The sequence below is a fragment of the Strix aluco genome, chromosome 4 (assembly GCF_031877795.1).
Source record: "Strix aluco isolate bStrAlu1 chromosome 4, bStrAlu1.hap1, whole genome shotgun sequence".
Taxonomy (NCBI): Eukaryota; Metazoa; Chordata; class Aves; order Strigiformes; family Strigidae; genus Strix; species Strix aluco.
Window position 1 is genome coordinate 70073354 of NC_133934.1, and position 22286 is coordinate 70095639.

General features: G+C 35.6%; 1 protein-coding gene across 4 annotated transcripts in view; it reads left to right on the forward strand.

Annotated features, from left to right (window-relative positions):
• USP53 (ubiquitin specific peptidase 53) overlaps positions 1-22286 on the forward strand; it is a 40801-nt gene that overhangs the window by 13996 nt on the left and 4519 nt on the right. For 3 of the 4 annotated variants that reach the window (XM_074823569.1, XM_074823570.1, XM_074823571.1), the window contains exons 4-16: positions 2782-2916; positions 4476-4589; positions 4672-4754; positions 5055-5160; positions 5964-6110; positions 6630-6779; positions 7291-7462; positions 8306-8455; positions 9634-9774; positions 9992-10718; positions 12868-12909; positions 14081-14154; positions 22047-22146. In XM_074823569.1, the coding sequence (XP_074679670.1) occupies positions 2782-2916; positions 4476-4589; positions 4672-4754; positions 5055-5160; positions 5964-6110; positions 6630-6779; positions 7291-7462; positions 8306-8455; positions 9634-9774; positions 9992-10718; positions 12868-12909; positions 14081-14154; positions 22047-22146 (2141 nt within the window). The remainder of the gene's footprint in view (positions 1-2781; positions 2917-4475; positions 4590-4671; positions 4755-5054; positions 5161-5963; positions 6111-6629; positions 6780-7290; positions 7463-8305; positions 8456-9633; positions 9775-9991; positions 10719-12867; positions 12910-14080; positions 14155-22046; positions 22147-22286) is intronic. The other variant, XM_074823572.1, reaches the window with a different exon arrangement.

Below are 22286 nucleotides of genomic sequence, written 5' to 3' on the forward strand. Positions count from 1 at the left end.
GACTAACTCCCTGAGGGTTTTATTCCAGACTTTTGACAAGCTCTTGACTCTGCAGAACTTGTTGGCACTTCTGGTTTCACCAGTGTTTTGATGCATATCAGGTTCTTCTGCTTGCTGGACACTTGATCTTATTAATACACGAAGTCCACAACATAACTCGGGCATACCTGTGTTTTCAGACAAAATCTTGTATCTTCTTGGGGTGATAGCTTTAGTTTCCTGCAGTTTTGTGTGTATAGGGATTCATGTTCATATCTGATGTGATAATACAGAGTAAACTTTATGGCCTTTTCCTTTTGATTTGACCTATATTATATGTGAAGTTCTGGTCATATACAGTCCTGTTCAAAGATGCATTGGAACTACTTTTAAGAAATGATGAGGGATTGAAGGGTGACAATTGCTGGAATGTATGTGTTACACTACATATTCTTAATGACTAATATTGCTGAAATCATAGCAAAAAAATAATGCAGCAGCTTCAACGTGCTCAGAAACATGAAGAAGGTAGTGCTCATGGTGTGTTGCAATTGAACTTGTAAGTAATGAATCATTCCATTCTAATGGTGCACTTGTGAAGACCAGGTACTTCTTTTTTTCAAGCGAAGTGTACAACCTGGTGTACCTTAATATCCTCTCTCTTCCTGTAATTTTTGGGGCTCCAGTACAAAATAAGATAAATTTTGCATCACTTTAAGTCACCTTCCAAAGCAATACACTAGCTTTGGCTGCTTCATAAGGCTGCTGTAATTTAGGACTTGAAATTTTCTTTATTCTTTCAAGTATCTGTTCTTGAAGGATTGATTACGCCCCTGATGTATCTTTTTGTGTAATTTATCTAAATGGCACCTGAATGGTACCTGAATATTTTACGTTGCCTGAACTGTTAGGTCTTCCTATTTTGATGACGTTCCCAAGAATACTGGTAAGAAGTGGCTTTGCTCCTGTTTGGAAATTGGTTAGAATGCACTTAGTTACTGTTTTAAAAGTGTAGTTATGATCTTTATAACTCTGTGGCCAGTACCCTAGGTACTGAATTCAAAAACATTGTGGTTAACTCATTTGGAAGTATCTGTCCTCAGTCATTATGTACACTACTGGTTTTGCTGTCTTGGCTTTTCAGAGATACTGCTTGAGTGATTCTGTTTGCTCTGTGTTCAGAACCTGGGGCATTTTGATTTTCATGCAGTGTATATGCTGGGTGAGGATGCATTTCAGTAATTTGTTTGTAACTTGGGTTGATTTTTTTTTTTTGTGTGTGTGTATGTATGTGTGGTCTTGGGCTGTTTTAACCCTTCTTACTTATTCACCAATAAAGAAGGATATTTTACCTACATCAGCCTCTCGTATAAACTAAAAGCATAGCCAATAAGTTCTGGTTTACCTCAATGGATTCAGTTCAATCCGTTATCTTTTTATTTTGGTGGTGTTCTGAGAGCTAAATATGCTCTTTTCTTCTCTGGATAACACTGGGGTGGGACTTCGACTTTGCAGGCCACTAAAATGAGCATACATATCTGCATAACTGCTTATCTGTACTTTTTTTTAGCTGGACATGTAAGGCTCTGTTGCATACCAGAAATGACCTAGCAGCCAAAATGAGAAGTGATTAAATGTTTTCAAAGCAGAGTTTACTTGTTTTTAACAGATCTGGTAATACTTAATTTTGAATGTTTACACTGACATATTGACTGTAATTTTTATCAGTAGTCCCTACTTTTTGTTATGAGAGGGAAGTTTAAATATTTGACAGACACCCTAGAATGCATCATGGTTAAAATACTACTTTCTGTTAGCACTGAAACTTTGCTTAGCTGTTGTATCTTTGTGTTCTGTCCAACAGATACATTTTTTTTAACTGCAGGAGGCCAATGTGAAGAATGCATATCCTTGCTTATATTTTACATGGCTTCTCCTGATTTGCTTTGTCTTTATTTTCTTCATTTTTCTCTGAGGTTTGACTTGGAATTCTTGACAGTGGAATACACCCACTAATATCTGCAAATGTTTTTTAATTTGTTTAATAGCTTTTAACTTTAAGTTCTTTCAAAATCAGCCTCCCTTACTTGCTAAACAATGAGGTCACCTGCATACATGTATCTGCCAAAAAGAAAAGTAGTAGCCAACTATCTCTTCTGGGAAATGAAGAAAAAATCAAGTACAATTTATTCTCATGTTCTGGAACTGCAGATAACTGACCTCCTGTATTTTGTGCATTGGTTCAGCAGAGAGCTGATTTAATAGCAAGGATTATCAGCGTTCGATCTAATTTATGGAATTTTTTTGCATATCCATAATTTTAGTAAAGATACATTTCTGTCTGAAATAGTAATGTAAAGATTACATTATTTAATGAATGATGGCTGTTAAATTAACCTGAGTGGTATTACATTATGCTCTAAGAAATATACACCATCTGTAAAGATGAGATACGTATGCGTGAACCTCTGTTCCTGTGGACAGATTTAAAAAACTGCTTAATTACAGACCAGGGCTTGTGTTGCTTCTGGGAGCTATAGTCAATCACTTGCATTTTTATATACTTCCATGTTGTTTTTCTACTCGGTCAAAGTTCAGTTTGGTAGCATAACTCCTTGTAATGGAATGAGTAACAGAAGATAGAACCTAAGTAACTTTAAGAGAGAACAGTAGTTTCTAAAATTGCATAGATTATATGTTTTATATACATTTGCTGTTTAGGCATGCTGCATAAGAACTGATGTATTTGTGTAGAACCACAGTGTCAAGTAGCTAATGAAGCTAAGTAATCGTATTTCCTAGGCAATATTTTCACAATTTCAACACAGTCGAGAAAAAGCACTCCCATCAGATAATATGAGACATGCCCTCGCAGAGAGTTTTAAGGACGAACAGCGATTCCAGCTTGGATTCATGGATGATGCAGCAGAATGCTTTGTAAGTATTCTTTGTGATAACTGATTAGATTTATGTTAGTTTTGTAGATGCCAAGCTGGTCTGTTGTTCTGGTAGCTCCAGGCTCACAAGTGGAATACAAGTGACATAATATTACTGACCTTCTTTATGCCAGTTTATGGGAACAGACACATGGAGTAAGTGTCTGGTAATGTGTGCATTTGCTCATACTTTCTTTTCTAACTCTGTAGCTCAGGCAGAGGGATATGTGAAACATCACTACTACAGGAGGTCAGTGAGGATGATGAACTCTTGATCACTCCTAAAAGTTTTTTTGGATGGAGGGAAGGGTTATCTTCTTGGGAGAAGACACCCCTGTGGATTTGAATATATAGTCTGTTCCTCCAAGTATTCTCTCATCAGCTATTGAAATATGTTCTGTTACAACTATCCAGCTCGTTACTGAAGTCTTCTGCAGAAGAGACTTCCATTTGCTTATCCGAGAGTGAATGAATACTTGAAGATCTTGACTCTTGCTGCAATTACTTTCTGCTTTTACAAAGTGTCTCGTTGAAAAACATGAGCCATTACTGTGGCTGTAAAAGATGACTCAAGATCGCATAGAACATTGGTAAAGAGCCTTTCTAAGAAATTCTGTATTAGACCATGAAAATTGTTCACCATAAAAAAAAAAAAAAAATCAGTATTAACCTTCAGATACAGATTTGAGGGACAGAAAATATGGTTGCTGCTTTGATTACTTTCAGCTTTGGACATCCTTTGGAGGTATTCACAAATAAATACCTACCTGCCAGATGCATTTTCACATACGTAGGAAAATCCAGTGGAGAACTCCTGAAAGTGGCTGTTTGAGATCTTGCAGTCAGGTTAATGGATTGCAGTCATGAAAAAGAATCTCTCATTAGTGCTCCATCCAATCAAAATATATTCAGACTCCCAAAGTAATCAGCTGTCTGATTCAGTTCTTCCTATTACCTCTGGTATTTTTGGCAAAAGACGAAAAAAATAGCCATGCTGATTCAGGGGCCAAAGTGATGACAATCATAGTACTTTTTTGTGATTTTTCCTTTTAAGATTAAAAAGTGGGGCTTAAAATAGGATCAGGCATGTGCTATTTATGAGCTTTTTCCATGCTTCTGTCGATGGTACTCGTGTTGGCACATGTGCTAAATATCATCATATTGATGTGCAGAGAAAAACATGAAAGTGTGAAGAGCAACTGAGACAGAGACCTGATCCAAAAAATTTCAGTCATTGCATGCAGTGATAATATCATATCTTACTGTCAGAATGGCTTTTTAAATTTTTCTCGAAGATTCACTTCTTTCAAAGGAGAATTCACTCTGGAAGAACAGTTGGGTAACTGTTGTCTAATGCTCTTTTGTTAATATTTGGAAACTTTTTGAAGAGAATTCCTATCCATTGCATTGTGAACAGGGACAAAGTTAAATGCATGTTAAACTTGCAGGTATGAACTATTTGGAGCTAAGGGGAGTAGTTGAAATATTAAACTGTGATTGTTGCTCATATATTCTGACTTCATCAGTTTGGTTTATATTTACATTATTATTTCTATTTAGGAAAATATCCTTGAGAGGATTCACTTTCACCTAGTGCCAAACAGTGAAACAGATATGTGCACTTCAAAATCCTGTATTTCTCATCAGAAGTTTGCTATGACACTGTATGAACAGGTCAGACCTTTGATTGATTTAACAAATAGTTTGTTTCCACTGTCCTGGGTAAATAAAAACAAAAGTATTTTAATTTTTGTAGTGTGTATGTCGCAGTTGTGGAGCCTCATCAGACCCATTGCCTTTTACGGAATTTGTGCGTTATATTTCTACCACAGCCCTGTGGTAAGAGCTTTTATTCTTGTATCTTATTTTCCTATATACACCCTTCCAGTAATAAGCAAAGCTTGCCAGGGGAATGCTATGTTAAAAACGAATGTGTATTCCTTTGTTAAAACATGTTTTTGAGATACTGTCCAAAAGTAACATATGGATGTAGAGAGAGCTTAACAAAAAGTATATATTGCTACGGCTTTACCTCTGTATCTTCTTTTTAGTCATAAGATATAGTTAATTGAGAGTTGACTGAAACATGTTAACTCTTAAGGAGGGAGATCCACAGTTATTTCCATTTATTTTTTACAGTAATGAAGTAGAAAAAATGATGGAGAGGCATGAACGTCTCAAGCCAGAAATGTTTGCAGAATTGCTGCAGGCAGCAAATACTACTGATGACTACAGAAAGTGTCCTGTAAGTAAACAAAGATGTTGCATTACTTTAAGATAAAAAGGTGAACTTTTTAGGATGTTAAATCAGGCCAAAATATTCCCCTAAAAACAGGAATACTTGTGGCCACTTCAGCGCGGTCCAACTTAGGGTAAAAAGGCCGTTAAATGTACATTTACCAGTTATAGATCAACATGGTATTGTAGGTGCAAGTGGCCTGTTCAGAAAGTCACGTTACTAGGTCCGTGTTTTATTTGTCATTTCATGTTCAACATAGAGCTAGGTGGTTTTGATTAGTTGGAACCAGGTGTATTTTCTGGGTGAAGCTGCTTTAGTTTGTATACACTGACAGCTTGACAACATTGTCTTCTGTTAGAATACTTTTGTGCTTCTGTTGACAAAAATAGTCTCTTTTAGCTTGTTCTACTTAATTCCTCTCTTCTTTAAATGGTTCTGTGTAAATACTGTTAATTTAGGAACCATAGAAAAGTACCCAAGAACTTAGAGACCCTAAGCTTAAATGATGAAATGGAGGGGGAACAAAAGAGAAATTGTGATGGTGGCTTGGATGTTTTCAGAAATTTCTGTTTTAAGTTGGTGACTGGATGTAGAAGTTTATCCATAGTCTTCATCAGAGTGTTTTTATGATGAAGAATTTTATCAAGTTGTTAGAAACAAACACCGTCATTAAATTTGAGAATTAGAAGAAGTTGTAGAGTTGTTCTGTTGCACTATTTCTTGTCTAGTAACTCAACTTTGGAGTTCCATTTTTTTAAACATCTTTGTTTTCCCTCCCATGACGTGGTTGTTTTTCTTCCTTTTTCTAGAGTAACTGTGGTCAAAAAATAAAAATTCGTCGTGTTCTTATGAATTGTCCTGAGATTGTCACAATTGGTTTAGTCTGGGATTCAGAACACTCTGACCTGACAGAAGAGGTTATGCGGAATCTGGCAACACAGCTTTATCTTCCTGGGGTATCTGACCTAAAACTTACAATTTGCTTATTCTAGAATATTTCCTTTTACATGTATTTTGTCTATATGTAAATATAGACAAAACATAAATTATATATATATACCTGTGTGTTTTCAAAAAAGCACAATTTAACTTCAAAGTTTATCTGCTTTTACCATTCTTTATAATGTGCTGCTTGATGTAGTTTCTGTGAGAGGACAAGTCCCGTCAGAAGTGTTGGTCTTGTGGCTAAGTACAAAGATGAATGTAGGTGAATTCCAAGTTGAAAATCTAGGAATATCATGTTCATTTTGAAATTTGTGGAATTAGTCCATAACATTACTGTTTTACCCTTTCAACTATGAAAAAATAAATGTTCAAATAGACCTAATAAGTACAAAAATCATTACACTCATGAAAAATTGTATAATGCAACGGGATATTTAATACCAACTGCCTTGGTGAAATGACAGTAGTAGGTCTGGAAATTGAGGCTAAATGTTTTATACATATTTTAAAATATTTAAACATTTTTACAGCTGTTTTACAGGGTTACAGATGAAAATGCCAAAAATAGTGAACTCTTTCTTGTGGGAATGATTTGCTACACAAGCCGACATTACTGTGCCTTTGCCTTTCACACCAAGAGTTGCAAATGGGTGCTGTTTGATGATGCTAATGTAAAAGAGGTAAATATAATGTAAAAGAGGTAAATATTAGTTTTACTGCTACCAAATTTAGTGATCTTTACTTTTCTAGAACTCATTCTTCTGACACCAAACTTGAAACAAGACAAGCAAAAGTCTTTGTTTTAATAAACCTTTAGTTTGTAAATCAGTTTTCGCAAATGAATTTTAGAATTGACCTCACTACTATACAGTTCTGCCTTCTAAATGCCAAATGTTTCAGGATGTTAATGCACTTATCTACTGTTTGATTTGTACTTCTTTTAATGGAAAGGACAGCCTAATTACTGGCAGCGGTATTCATAGCATTGATGTTCTGATTGTTAGCCCATGTAATACTGGTTCTAGCTTTTTGCTGCAATTTATATAAGCTTATGTGCCAAAATGTTGAATCTTAATGTACATTGGGAATTAGGCATTTAGTATCTGTTGCTTAATAAATTATTCTTTCCATAATTGGGTTCAACGCTGTTGATAAAGTTTTAGGGTTTTGGTTTTTTGTTTTTTTTCTTAGATTGGAACAAAATGGAAAGATGTGGTCTCCAGGTGCATTCGGTGTCACTTTCAGCCACTGTTGCTCTTTTATGCTAACCCAGATGGCACAGCTGTATCTCCAGAAGATGCTCCAAAGCAGATTATTCACTGGTCTCAATGCAAAGCAGCAGGAGGAAATGGGGAAGACTTGGGTAATTAAGATACTTTTTTTAAATAACAGTATCAACTGTATTTCTGAAATATGGATTATAAAGGAGATGGTAATGGATTAGCTGCTTTGTTCTTAAATACTTATTATAATATCTAAAGGGTCTTGAAAAGAGATTAGTGTATATATTCAGTAATAGAACTGTTTTGTATCTAAGGGAATACAAATTGAGACTCATGGATAATGGGGAAAAAAATCTATTGTAGGTTGTTCATAACTACTTTCACATAACTGCAGTAATTTCAGAAGAAAATCATATCTTTGTATACATGGATGTTCTTATGTGTGTATTGATACATTTAAAATACCTTTTAAAAGGCTATAAAAAGATACTTTAAGTAAAGCTTCATACAAGTACCAAAATATATTTGGAGCATGTATACACACACATGGAGCTGGAAACTTCTTTTCTCCAAGATTCATATAGCATATGCCTCAATATGTAAGAATCCAGTCTTTTGGTTTGTAGTTTGTACTACTGTCCTGGGTGGTTTTTTTAAATTTTGTTAAACATAACATACAAATAAATAAAAAGCCAATTGAATTTGGCATGTTCCTCTTGACACATAATGAGTAGCAGTGGGATGTAGACTGTTTCAGGGAAGAAAAAAATTGAGGACCCTATTCCATTACAGTCTATCACTATAAATATTGCAGTATATAAAATATTTAGAACCTTATTGCCTAGCATATTGAAATGTGGTGAGGTTTTTATTTTGGTTTTTTTATAATCAACAATTAAAGCTTTCTTATTTCTTAATTTAGATATTAGAAACTTTAAATTAAGAAGCCTTTCATTTCTAAAGATAGATATGTTATTTGATAGGATTTGTAAAACATTCTGCTCCTAAATCAGACCATGTGAAAGAGAATGGAATTGGAGACCCCACTAACCAAAGGAGTAATAAAAAACTTCAGCCAGATAATTCAGCGTTCAGTAGAAGCCATATTCAAGCTAGTGGTGGTAGAGGTCCAGGTATGTACTCCCCACCGCCTACTGCCAGCCCCCAAAAAACCCCAAATGTGCCTTATCATGAAATATTTCAGTTGATAGCATTTCAGCTGTATACTAACCTCTGGCCTAGAAGTATTTTTAAAGGAAGAATTGCATCATTGACTTGAATATTTGAATAACAACTAATGTTTAAGTAATATCTGCCATGGAATATTAACTTTTCTGGAGAACTGTAAATGCAAAATTTTTTTTATTGCCCGTCATTATTCCTGCACTAAAGTGGTTCTTGAGGCTTTGATCCATTTCTCCAACATCATCGTGCCTTCCCATCATGTTGTCAGTTTAAAAGGCATGTTAGAAACTTGGAGCTGATTGATCTTTTGGAGCACATGGTGTGTCTCTGTGGATCACTGGCTATTTGAGGAACACTGTTCCCCAACAGTATTGTGATGTGCAGCATTATTTGTAGTCCTGTATATTAATGGACTTTACTATTCTTTCCAAACATAAGATAAAAAAGTTGTCTTATCTGTTTAAAAATCCATTCTATCTGTACATAAGACTTAGAAGCAGATCACGCTATAAGAAGTCATGCGAGGCAGTGACTTCTGCATTACTTGTTGGTGCCTTTGCTTTGAAGTCCCCATACTTCTTGGGGAGAGAGATGCTGCCTTCTCTTGAGGTGTTTCTCCTCTGTCTTTAATGTTGAATTCCTAGACTTCTTAAGACTGAGAATGCTCAGCTTGGTAATTCTCTTTTTGATGGAGTGATGGCTCAAAATAGTCTGAACCTGTTCAGAAATGGAAGAATTTGTTTTTGTAAACAGTGATTCCACTGTTTTATTAAAAGTAAACCTTCACATTCAGACAAGATTAAACCTGGATTAATTTTTGAGTATAATTCATAAAACCTGATGTAAATAGTATATGCTTTGAAAATGACTTGAGCATTCAATTTTAATAAGTAAGAGGTGTTTGTGAGATGTGCTTAACATAATGCTGCTTTGGTTACTTTCGTGAGCTCCATTTAGTGGGCTCCTTGGAGATACCTATACATTTATGCTAAACATCTCATTTTGTTAATCTATGTTATGTAATTCATTAGTCCTTTTAGGTAGTACTAATATTAAAACCTAAATGTGTGTTTTGATAATGAATGATTTTTTAGTAATGATCTTTGATAAAAAGTATATTTTGCAGCTAAGTTAGGTTACAGTGATCAAAAGGACAGGCTAAAGGACATATCCAGAGAGTGTGCTCAGAAAGCTGCTGATATGAAGAACTTCTCTTTACGAAAAGATGCAGACAGAGGACCAAGAAAAGAGTCTGGGAGACAAAGAGGTACATTTTAAAAAATATGACCGGAGTCATATGGGTTAAATAGCTTCTAGCTGTGCAGATTTTTGTCTCCTTTTAAGAGATCATGCTGTAAGATTAGGGTTTCCCAGTTTTCAATATTCTGAAATATGTACTGAATTATAAGTAACATAAGTACTGTAACAGTATCAGTTAAATATTAATGAGAACTTTAATGGAGCATTTTTCTTTTTCTTACAAGATTTGACTGGGGAAGATCGTTGCAATGTTAAGTCAGGGTCTCCTCCAGTTGGAAATGGACTCAGACCCTGTGCTGATCAGCGCATATACAGCAGCCAGGGAAGAGGCTCCTATAAACATGACAATGCACCTCACCAAGCAAAGCTTTCTGTGCAGGTGCTTGGATCAAATAAACCAGAAGCTTTTCCTGCTGGGGAGAAACCAGTGATCAGGACCCGGACTGATGGTGTCACTGGCTATGATACAGACACCAGTCAAGACTCTAGGGACAAAGGAAGTAGCAGCAGAAGCAGAGGTAAAGGTTGGAAACCTATGCGAGAGACACTAAACGTAGACAGCATTTTCAGTGAGACTGAGAAAAAACAGCATAGCCCAAAGCACAAAGCAAATCCGAACAGTAAATCTAAGCATGAAAAGGAACGAAACTTTAACCATTGGGCAAAAGAGAACCAAATCCAGAAAGGTTTAATGACTATATATGAAGATGAAACAAAACAGGATACGGGAAGTCGAAGTTCACTGGATTCAGAGGGGAAAGGGAATGCTGAAAAAAGCAGAGTATTTACAGAGAGAAAAATCCACAGTGATAACTGGCAAATTCAGAGGACAGAATCTGGATATGAAAGCAGTGATCACATCAGTAATGGCTCTGCAAATCCGGACTCACCTGTTATTGAAGGAATCAATCCAGCAGATGTCAAGAATGTTAAAGAAAGTGCTTCCTGCAGGTAATGCTAATGCTCTTAGAACTCACATAGATCATGTTTACAGAAAAATAAGTTTTTCTAATGTTCATGTGTTGTTTCAAAAAAAAAAAAAAAGCACAAGAAAACATGCTTTGGAAATTTTTATGCTTGAGGTCAGTTATGTAGAAAGCTAGCAACGCATCTAGAAATAAGGGTGTGGGCAATTAAGTGTTAAGTTTACCTTTACTCCGAGGCTGCAACACTCCTTCTGCTTGGAAGGCACTGAGCCACGCTATGGCACTGAGCCAGAACTGCTAAGCCCTGCTGAGGGGCAGGGTGTGTTAATTTGAAATAATTGCTACACTTCTTTAGTTACAAGCTTTTTAGACTGTGAGTAACTTGCCATGTGTAATGGAATACAAGTGTCTATATAAATCATATCTGTAACAGTTGTACAGACAGGCCCCTAACAAGGTGATGGGAACAGCAGTAGGTGGATCTGTATACTGTTACTAGTTTTCTAGAACACCTCAGATACACATTAATCACTTGATAATCGATTGACCTGTTTGAAAGAAATCTTTGCTGAAAAGTGTAAAATCACTAGAACTGGCCAAAAATGTGGTTAGTAGCCAAATTTTATTAAACTTACGAAGAATTGATGTATGCTAGTAACAGGTATTTTGACTAGAGATGCTGTGGAGTCTCTGTGGAGATACTCATAACCCAACTGGACATGGTCCTGGGCAGACTACTGTAATTGATCCTGCTTGAGGAAGGGGGGTTGAACTAGATGATCTGAAGAGGTCCCTTACAACTTTAAATGATCATGCAATGCTGTGAAATACAGTTATCGACCTTCCACATGCGGTTTTCTGTACTGTGTGTCTTAAACTGTATGTGGATCGTAATTCCTACTACAACCCATACATTCTTCTTTTCAGTCTTGTTTATATCCATAAAATGGAAACGCACAGTTGTGAGACCAAGCCTAGTCACAAATGACTGCTAGATTTGAGCAAATTTTTGGATGTTGTATTTTTGTGAAGTTATTTTATGGGGAGTAGAGAATAGCAGATACCAAGAAATGAAAAGGCTGCGACTTCTCTAAGCAGAGATGCAATATTTTAAAACTTAATTCATAAAGTATTGTAGCAAGTTATCAAAACAATTTTTTTATTTAAAACATACAAAATACAGCTTCTGTATGAATTGAAATCTCTTTGATTATTTTGGAACTGCAAAAAAGTAAAATCAGTCATTCGCTTATGAAATAATTCCCTAAGAAATTAAGAACTCTCACATATAGAAGCATAAGAAGGACATAAAAATGTCCATACCAGGGTAGGGCTAAAGGTTCATCGAACATCCATTCAGTCTATACAAGTAGCCGGTAGCAGATGCTTATGAAAGACAATGGCAGATAGAGTGATATTTTGTAAGTGTATTCTTCTGGTCTGTTCTATTTGGCTACTTTATGGACTTTCTGAACTTGGAGATTATGACTGTGGTATCCACTTTCCATTAAAAAACATGTTTAACCCCATGCCTTTATCTGTTCCCTTCTTCTCCTCCTCCTGTCTTGTCTTTCCCCTCCCAACAAACTGCACAAAAACCTTATGGGCTTTTTATGATGTAAATATGTGTAAAGCTACTCCAAGCAATGTTTATATTTTCAATGTTTACAGCTGCCTTGAACAGTGATTTCTATAGTTATAACCATGCCTCATTTTTAAACACGCCCAAGAGGTAATGGAATGCCCAAATTCTGCACGTCTTTTTATGAGAGAGAATATGATAAATTTGAAACAACTTAGTTCATCAAGAAACTGCTTGCACTGTTGTTTAAATACATGTCAAATAAAAAACCCCCCAAACTTTCTGAAAATACAAATGACATCTTGGGACTTACAGAAGGATTTTATATGACTGGTAATTAGAATTGAATGGCAATTCCCGCTAGTTCCCTTGTAACTGTTCAGACTTTGTCTCAAAAAGAAAAAAAATTAATTGAAAGTTCTTTTAGAAGGTGGAAAAAAATTAGTGTTTTGTTTTCTGACAGGTTCTTTCTCTTTTTTCCTCTGTATTTTTCTTGTTTCCCTGTGCTTTCAATAACAAGTCCTTTTTTTTTTTTTTTTTAATTGAAAAAATGCCACTGTCTATCTTCTTCCCTGCCTTACTCTTTGAGAAGGAAGGAATTGGCGGGGTGTTTGTCAGCTCCCTATCTGGATAGGTAAGGCATGCTTTTTGATTAACTAAACCAGCAAAATTTACTACATCTGGTGATTATTTTTTTTCCTCCTCTTGGGTTTGCTGCTGTAATCTTACAGGTTTTTTCCAGTTTGAGAAAAAGTTTTTAAACTAAAATCCCTATGAATGAAAGAGCAAGTGGCAGTCACAACTTAGAAGAAAGGTGTTGGTTGTCACAATAAAGTATTAATGAATTGCCAAATGTCAAGCTAGGAAAATGGACAAGATAGAATGTTAGCTAACAGGTTACATGTACTTAAGATATTGATGCTGATGAGATTTTTACATTTTTAGAAAACTTAAGTTTGTCATGGACAACGGTAAGCATGTCATAGATGCTGCTATGTGTTAACTTCAAAATATTCAGGCTGTAAACTATTAATACCGAAAAGTGTATTTTTCAGACATGAGTGATACTGATGTTAAATTGGAAACCATATAGTACCACACGGGTAGTGTTAATTTCCTGCACCGAAGTGGCAATTTTAGGTAAAACCTACAAATGAATTGAATTAGGTGACCAGTAATAACTGTTCCATTTGAAAAATCACTACAGAAAACAGGTATTCAAAACTGTCATGCTTTCTTGGTGATCTCTGTTAATAAGCACTTTTTGAAATTTTTATGAAATTCTTTAGTTTACAGGAGAAAAAGTGCAGTTGGTAGTTCTTTCTCACAGGTGACACATTTTTCTATTGTTGATAGCTTTGGAAACAGGTATCTTTAATAAACAGCCTGATGTGATATTAAGATCAAGAAAGTTTGCTTTTTATGTGCTTCATATTGGGCTTCTGGCTGTTGTACTCTAGAGTAAAGCTGTGTTGAGTGGGCATCCAGTCTCCAAAATAAAGTGGGAACACCAGCGTCACAAACTGTATTTTTTTGTCTGTCCATATTAAAGGATTCAGGTCATCCTAAATTTCTCTGCATCAGCACAGCCTGTCACATGTGGGAGTAGTGTTAAAAGTATTAAAGGGCCACTCCTACTATCTTATGTATCTTTTGTAAAGTGTGTATGTTAGTAAAAAATGTGATAGTGATGATAATAAGAATCAGTTTCACATAGCCAAAGTTTTTATGCTTGTATGCATTCAAGTTTGTGATCATACATCAGTAGTTTAAGCCTTCAAATTACATGTATGCTTCTTTTACAGCGAACAGAACTTGTCAACCAAAAAAGCTGACAATGTGTTACATTCAGTATCCCAGCAGAACAGAAACTTTTATGGTAAGAACTTAAACTTGTATAAAAAATAATAAGTTTTCTAAAAATAATTTAGATGTACCAGAATTTTAATACTAACTTACTAATATCACGAGAGATGGACAGATTTCTGATTAGATCTGACAAATTCCAGATTTTGTATTTTATAATTTTGCTGCATAAGGTAATGTAATGATATTTCATAGAATTGAATAATGTATATATGATTTATCATTGCTTTTTTAATTTTGCAAGCCATAATCAAATATTTCTAAGTTAGATAATTTGTGTACCAGGTTGGCTGTATTTAGGTGGATTAGAAGAAAATTGGCATGGTATTTGTGGCTGTTTTGGCCACGATGTTAGGGTTTTTTAATATACTTTTTTCAGTAGAGAGCTCTCTTGCTGACTCATCATAGCCTGTGTACTCTGTCTTTTAAAAAGGCAAGAAAAATGTTTTGTGTGGTTTTTTTTCTTCCACAGTGAATTCCAAATGTTGTTTTTGTTCACATTTTTTAACCTTTTCAGTGAGTTAGACTGATGGATAAAGATGGAAAGTGTTCATATCCCTTCTTGGTACATTTTGGTGGAGACGTGATGGAGCAGCAGTTCAGTAACCGTATCACCTTTTTCAGTGCCATATAACACATTCAGTTCTACAAAGCACCTCCGTTTCTTCAGTTTCTTGGCTTTCTTGCAGAGCAAATGTACAGTGTAAAGTGATTCCTAGCGATCTGCTGTGATGTATGGGTTCCTAAATAGAGGGGTTGGGGTTTTTTCAGAGTTCCACCATCATATGAAGAAAACTTTGTGTTGTGATGGTAGCAGCAGTAGTAGTTCCCTACTTCTGTGCTAGGTCATGAATATTCATGGTCGGAATGTACCTGTTCTTAGCATCTCCTTTCAGACAGCAGTGGCAGTGCTCAGCTGTGTGCCATGTGAGTCATGTAAAAGCATGACATGTCTCCCAAACAGTTGTTTCACATGACCTCTAGAACCAAAGTAACAGGCTAGGTGATTTTTAGTGCTTGGTTCTATTTCAAATATGCTGTTTTGGTGTGGAAAATGTAGGTATCATTTTGGGAGGCCACAGCTTTTTTATAAACTGTTAGATAATTGGGATGCAATGATTTGTCTTGCCACAGTCCTCCCTCCTGGTGTGTTTTGTTACAAAGCATTTTCTTTATAGGTTGATGGAACAGTTTGTCCTTCCTTGTGCATGTCATATACCACTGCCTCCTCAGGAAGTGCCTGATGTGTAACTGCTTCTGGCTGGTATAGGTTCTCTGTACAAGGACTGAAAACACTATGGATCACCAGTATTAGTGATTTTACCAAGGATGGTAGTGACATGACAAGGAGCTACAGTTTTAAACTGAAAGAGGGTAGATTTAGAATGGGCGTAAGGTAGGAATTTTTTACCTTGAGGGTGGTGAGACACTGGCACAGGTTGCCCAGAGAGGTTGTGGCTGCCCCCTCCCTGGCAGTGTTCAAGGCTAGGTTGGACGGGGCTTTGAGCAACCTGGTCTAGTGGAATGTGTCTCTGCCTGTGGCATGGGGGTTGGACTTGGATAATCTGTAAAGGTCCCTTCCAAACCAAACCATTCTGTCATTCAATGATTCTGTGTTTTTTTGGATGACTCTATGCTGGCATAAAATATCCAGTTAGAATTTATTTTCACTGTCCTTAATTGGTTCTTTCTTTTTAATCCAGTGGAAATGATTAAATGTAAATTTCCATTTCTGTTCCTTAAATTCTGCTTTGAGAACATATTTCTCAGTTTCTCATGTTTTTTTTAATTTTTTTGAGCAAGTGTGCATGTTCCTTCCCTGTCCCCCCAAGACACCCCCCCCCCCCCCCCCCCCCAAAAAAAAAAAAAAAAGAAAAACCATGCTAATTTTGTTCACTCCCTGTTTTGTTTTCCACAAAAGCATTTTCATGACCTTTCCTGGTGGGTATTAAGGAAGATTTTTTTTAAAATGTCTGGGTGAACTGTGGTAACCATTTGTTTTCCTTCAAGTTATGAAGCAGTATCAGGAAGAAACACTTGTAATAAGGAAATCCACTTCCTCTTACATACTAATATATCTGTTTGGATTTTTATAATGTTGATAAATGCCTTGGCTTATAAATATTACAGGTCAGCATGAGGCCAGCCAAAATAATTATCCTGTTTCTGGAACAATGGAACAGTGCTTGTACAAAGAGGTTCAATAAATATTAGGCCACTTCCCCAGGAAATGTTTGAAAATTTTTTTATACATATGATACTTCTTTTCAAATAACATATAGCTTCTTCTAAGAGTTAAACTGGGGGGGCAGGTTTTGCCATACCACTTTTATCTTTTCTGTCATTATTCCAATTTATTTTTTTGTTGTAGAAAGAGAAGTAATTTGGTGTTTGTTTATTCTGACAACAACAAAAAAACAAACCCAAAATTGATGTTTCATGGAATGCAGAGGTCTGGTTTTGCATGACATTTATTCTGCTCTAGTTCACTATACTATACTTCCACTAGTGGAAAAAACCCACACATGGATAGCAAAAACTGAAAAAAAAATCACCCAATGAAAAATACATAAAGGACTATTGGAATGAAAAATAGGGGGGTTCAAACAATGTTTGAGCTTAGTAAAAAGTATTCTCTGGAGAGAACCATGTACTGTACTTAAGTATACTTAAAGCTTTCAACATGCATTGTACATTAAAGTGTAGTGATTCCAGGTGATCCTTAGAGTTGTCACAAAACACTGATAATAAGATCCCATCTATTCAGTTATTCTAATTCAGTAATTAACTTTTGAATAGTTTCATAACAAAAATTGTATGTATTCTGAATCAAATGTGAAGTTCTCACATGCGTGCATGTTTTGGAAAATAATACCGTTAGTGGAAGTGATTAATGGACTGGAAAGATAGCTGAAGAATTTGATCATTTCACATGTATGTGGGGTTAAAGATTTATTTAGACTCAGTTTTTTTTGTAGTCTAAAAAGTCTATGAGGACCTCTCTAGGAAGGACAGTAGTAGTCATTTACAGGTACCAGTTGTATTACTGTGTGTTAATATCTGAATATTATGAACAAGACATGAATTGGCAGGTAAATACCAAACTGCTGGAAAATAGTACTTTAAGAAAGAAATGCCCAGTCCTTTCTGAGAGGGGAATGGAATGTAAGGAATACTTGTTAGCCTCTCATGGCAACTTGAAAAAATATCTTTGCGTGTTTTTGTGAGTAAAACTTCTTACAGAAATGATGTTGGACTTCTAATTATGCCCACCATTTGTGTAACTGTGCTCTACCAGTTCCTCATTTTTAAGTGAGCTGAATAAGCTGCTGTTCAGCAGTTGAGGAATTCTGTTCCTGACTTACAAAAATAAACTTATTGTTAGAGCATTATAAAGATAGTAACATTGGATCACACGGTGGTTATGCAGAGCAAATGGCTGCTGCTTTCACTGGTAGTAAGCAGTAAATAACTGTAGTGCTGAATCAAATGTCCCACAAGGCCAATCCCTAATTCGTGTGATGAAATTTTGTCAGGAAAGTGTGCATATTAAGTAAGCAGATATAGTATCCTTAATTTATATTAAAGAGTTGGTGTTTATAAAGTTTGAACTGTGGAGGCTCACTTTTTTGTTTATAAAGAACATGTGACATGAACAGTGTGAGAGCAAAATTCCCAGCCTCACATTCTTCAAGTTGAAGAAACATAACTAATTCTTGGAAGTTGGAAAGGTCTATAGAAATTTTTTAATGGATTTTCAGAGTAGTCTGTGTGCTAGGTACTGATAATAATTTTTAATCATAAAGGGGTTTTAGTGGCTTTCATGACAACCCTCCCCAATTCCAAAGGCACAGATGTCTTTATGAAATTGCTGCTCTTGACAATTTCAATAAAAGGCATTACTGTTGGGAGAGTTAAGGGGGGGGAAAAAAAAAAAATCCTAGAATCCCTGTTTTCTAGATTCCTCCCCTCCTGCCCCCTGCCCCAAAGCTCAGAGCAGTTCATTCTTGAAACTAACTGTCGGCAGAATAAACACTGTGGTTAAAATTGGCCACGTGCTTGATGGCCTCCTGGTTAAGATGCAGTATTAAAATCTGCCTGTTCGGTGGTCTCAAAGAAGGATGTACTTGGAATCAATGCCTTAAATTAACAATTGCTTCCCTTTGAAAATAAATGCAGAGCAGTGTTTGTAATATTACAAATCCAGAGGTTTTCCCTTTAATAGTTATTTAGTTCAACAGCATGAGACAACTCCAGCTGAAATCTAGAATCATTCTGAAGCTTTGGTGAGTATAAAGAAGAATCCAAATTGCCTTTGTTTACTTGTCACTTCAGAAAACCCCACATACCAACCATAATTCTGAAAAAGAAAACTCATCATCTTAGGAAAACCATACGTTTATAGTAATAATTTAAAATATGCAACTATACTTACAAAAATCCAGTTGTTCCCCTTTTATGGTGTGGTCAATGTATATGACTGTCATCTTTGAAAAACATAGTAGTTAGTTAAAACATGCTGGTACTTAGTGCACAGAAACAAATAAATGCTCTTCTGGAGTGTCTTTAAATAATAGATGAAAGATTTCGGTTTTCAAAAAACCCCAAACTAAACCTTAAACTTTCAAGATTTCCAGATGTAGTCAAGCAGCTCATGAAGATTGAAATATAAAGCATGCTCACATTTGTAATTCACTTTATTAATGTGGGAAGTTTGCAATTGAAAATAGATGATGCAAAGGTTCAGGACTGGGTTTTAAAACAAAGACCTGATAAACCTCTTGAGGCAGGTAGATCAGAATGAAGGGAGGGTAATAGTTGATGTTTTGTTGACTTGCTTTACTTCAGAACTTACTTAAACTCTCACACACTACAAGTATACACCACTCCACCTCCAAAAAAAACCAGTAGCATAACTTTATTTTATCCAGATGCTTAAGCCATGGAAACAAATCCACTAATGGATATATAAGAAATCTTTTGTTCCAAAAGGACAGTTTCTCGAATATAAGGATTTTTTTCTGAAGATGGTCACTGTTTTTTAAAAATTGTATTCCATTGTGGACAAGTTATAATGTGTTTACTTTCTTCACTGGGACTATGTTGTTGTTCCGCATTTCCAAAGCTTCCAGTGAGTTCGTCTGTTGTTTCAACTCAATATGGAAAACTGTCTGGGTACAGAGAGAGGCATGTCCACAGTACTTACTACAAGAAGTATTACAGCTTGGTTTTTTATTGGCGATTTAAAAAAAAATAAAAATCAGGTAATCAAAAGTACAGGGAATGTGCAGCTAAAACACATTAGAAAGAAATTGAATTTAATGTGGGGGTTTTGTTTGGGTTTTTTCTCTTCACCTGCCCCCCCAAATTGGTCTTTTCAGGTTTCTCCAAATGTTCTGTATGTGTAAGCAGAGATGTTAGAGGACTTGTCTGTCATAGCTGTTGGCTATAAAATGGTTATTAATCTTTTGAAAACCTAGATTGGCTATTCAGATGTGAAAATAGATGTTCATAAATCTTAAAAGCAGACTGGTTTGTGTGTCAGAAAATAGTTACATTTAATTTATTGGTAAGCTTCTTATGACCCATTGATAAGGATGTGAGTCTCCAGCTGAGCACAGTGATTATGTGTCCCATATTTAGGTTTGCAGAGAACATAGAGCCAAAATTCCCAATCGAGTCTGTGTCTGGTTTTAACCATGCATGGATATCCTGTCAGCAGAAGAGAAAATAACACATCTATTTTTAAGTTAGCTGGAATTGTGAAGGCACAAACCACCTGGTATCGCTGAGTGGTTTTGGCTGAATGTGTACCACGGTCTCTCCAAGGACGCAGTTTATTAACTTTTGCTGCCGCCTCCTGACCGATTTGTGATACTGCCTCTCGGAAGGGCTGGGTGTACCAATTAGAAGTTTGGCTTGCAGTTTACAAATTTATTTTTTTTTTTTTTAATCTTTACGTCAGGCAGTTTGGGGAAAAGCAGTTGCATGGGCGATTTATTTGTGATTTTTTTTTTTAAGCAGATGTGCTCTTGTATAAAAGTTGATATATTCAAAGTCTGAAAGTTAAAACAACTAGCTTCAGACACTGTTAACCTAGTAAATTATTTAACTAATTCATTCCTAGGTATCCCGACGTTGGGACTGAGATTAAATACTGAATTGGAAATATTCACAGGAAATAATGTATCAGAGTCTGTGCTTATTTTTCAGTAAAGTGATTTATGGTTCATTAAAATCTGTAGCAGAATGAAATGTTTTCTTTTTGAAATATTACCTCGGTGTTAGCTCTGATGCCATGGCCCGCTGGAGCAGTTTTGAACTTTCAGGTTAATTACTTGTCCCTTGCCAGTGTCATATGGGCTCATTCAATAACAGTCTTTTCCCCTAAGTATTTTTTCTAAGGTTGTGGTATTACCAAGCCAGAAGAGCAAGATTTTTTTTATTAATTTTTTTTCGAGACTCAAAGGAAAGCCTATGGGGGCTTTTTCTCTTGTACTATATGACATTTTAGCCTCTACAACCTGTGTCCTTTGTCAAAGATTCGGTGTCTTCAGTCTTTCATCAATTAAAGATAGGGCAGATGTTGATCCTCAAAACAAGTGTCACCCAACAGCATCACCCAGAGTTTTTAGTTTAGTTCTTTTCTGTTGTTGGGTTTTTCACTATGTTCATGAGTCAAAAATTCCAAGACTTTATTTAAACTTGTGGAAATAACAAGTTAATTAAAAACAAAATTATCTTGGTAAGATTACATCGTTTAAGAATAGATACAAAAATTTTGTAGCTTTTGTTGAAACTATGGAATGGCCTATGTTATCCCATTAGAACTTGTCAAAGTTACTGTCTACTGAACATGAGATCATTCTACTAGAAATCAGGCAATGTATGCTGCCTTTTTTTAATTCCTGTTTTTCTGAAATAGGCATAGTAGTTATATGAATCTAGTCTATACATACACAAAATAAGACTTTCTTTGGCTTCAGAGCAGGTGACTGATTATAAGGGGCCAGTCATTGCATTAGTGAGACTTCTAATATCTATCTCTGAACAAATATACTGTTAATATCTATCTCTAAAGAAATAATACTGTTGCTTGTCACTTGCCAAGAGTGTTTTATTCTGTGTGGTATTGATGACACGGATGCTTCAATGCTTCCGTTATTTACTGTTAACTAGGAGCTGCGTTGTTCAGAAATTGTGTGTTTATTTAGAGAATGAGTCTTTGCCTTTGTATGTGAAAAGGAATTCTAGAGTGTGAGGGTAGTAGCGCTGGCCCAGGCACTCTCATGTTGTGTGTTTAGGGCACATGACTAAGAGTGCGCTCTCTCTGCTCAGCATCTCTACAAACTGTACAGTTTGCTGTAAGTTTTCAAATCTGTTTCAAAGAATGCATAATGCATTTCTTGAAAAAACCCAAACAAAAACAAACAACCCACAACCCACACCAAACAACCCACAAACAACAACAACAAAAAAACCCACCCCCCAATCCCTACAGCATTCATTTAATTTAACTATTATTATATGATGTGAAATTTCAAAAATCATAAATAGTTTTTATTTTGTAATTTAAATGACTTTGGATGTTTGAATAAACATGCTTTTGAAAATGTCCTTTTAATTAGATGAAAAGTTAAGATGAGCTTGAAAACATGTCTATAGGACTTCAAAATTGTGGTAATTACCTATTTCTTTTCTTCCAGATTATTTTTTGGATGAATATAAGATCTGACCTTCTGTGACAGATTGTCTTTAAAATGGTTATTTTAATCAATGTCAAATCTTGAAAAGAATTAATTGTCCTGTTGTGTTTTGTATGTTTTTGTTATCTCTGAGGAATTACAAAGAAGGACTTGGACTGTATTTCTGCTTATTTTGAGATATTTTTTTTCTACCCCCCAGATTTCAGGAAAGACCAGATCAATTCAGAAGTTAACTACAGACCTCATGTTAATTTCCTGACAGAATTACATTTGCAGGTGCCCAGTCCTCCAGTAAAGAGGTAATTAATACTGGCATTAATTTACTATGTAATTGTTTAAGAAATACTGAATTCTGTTATGTGATAGTAATCAATATTCATCATGCAAAACTTAAAGTATTGAATATTTTCAACAGACAATGCCTTTTGTATTTTACATA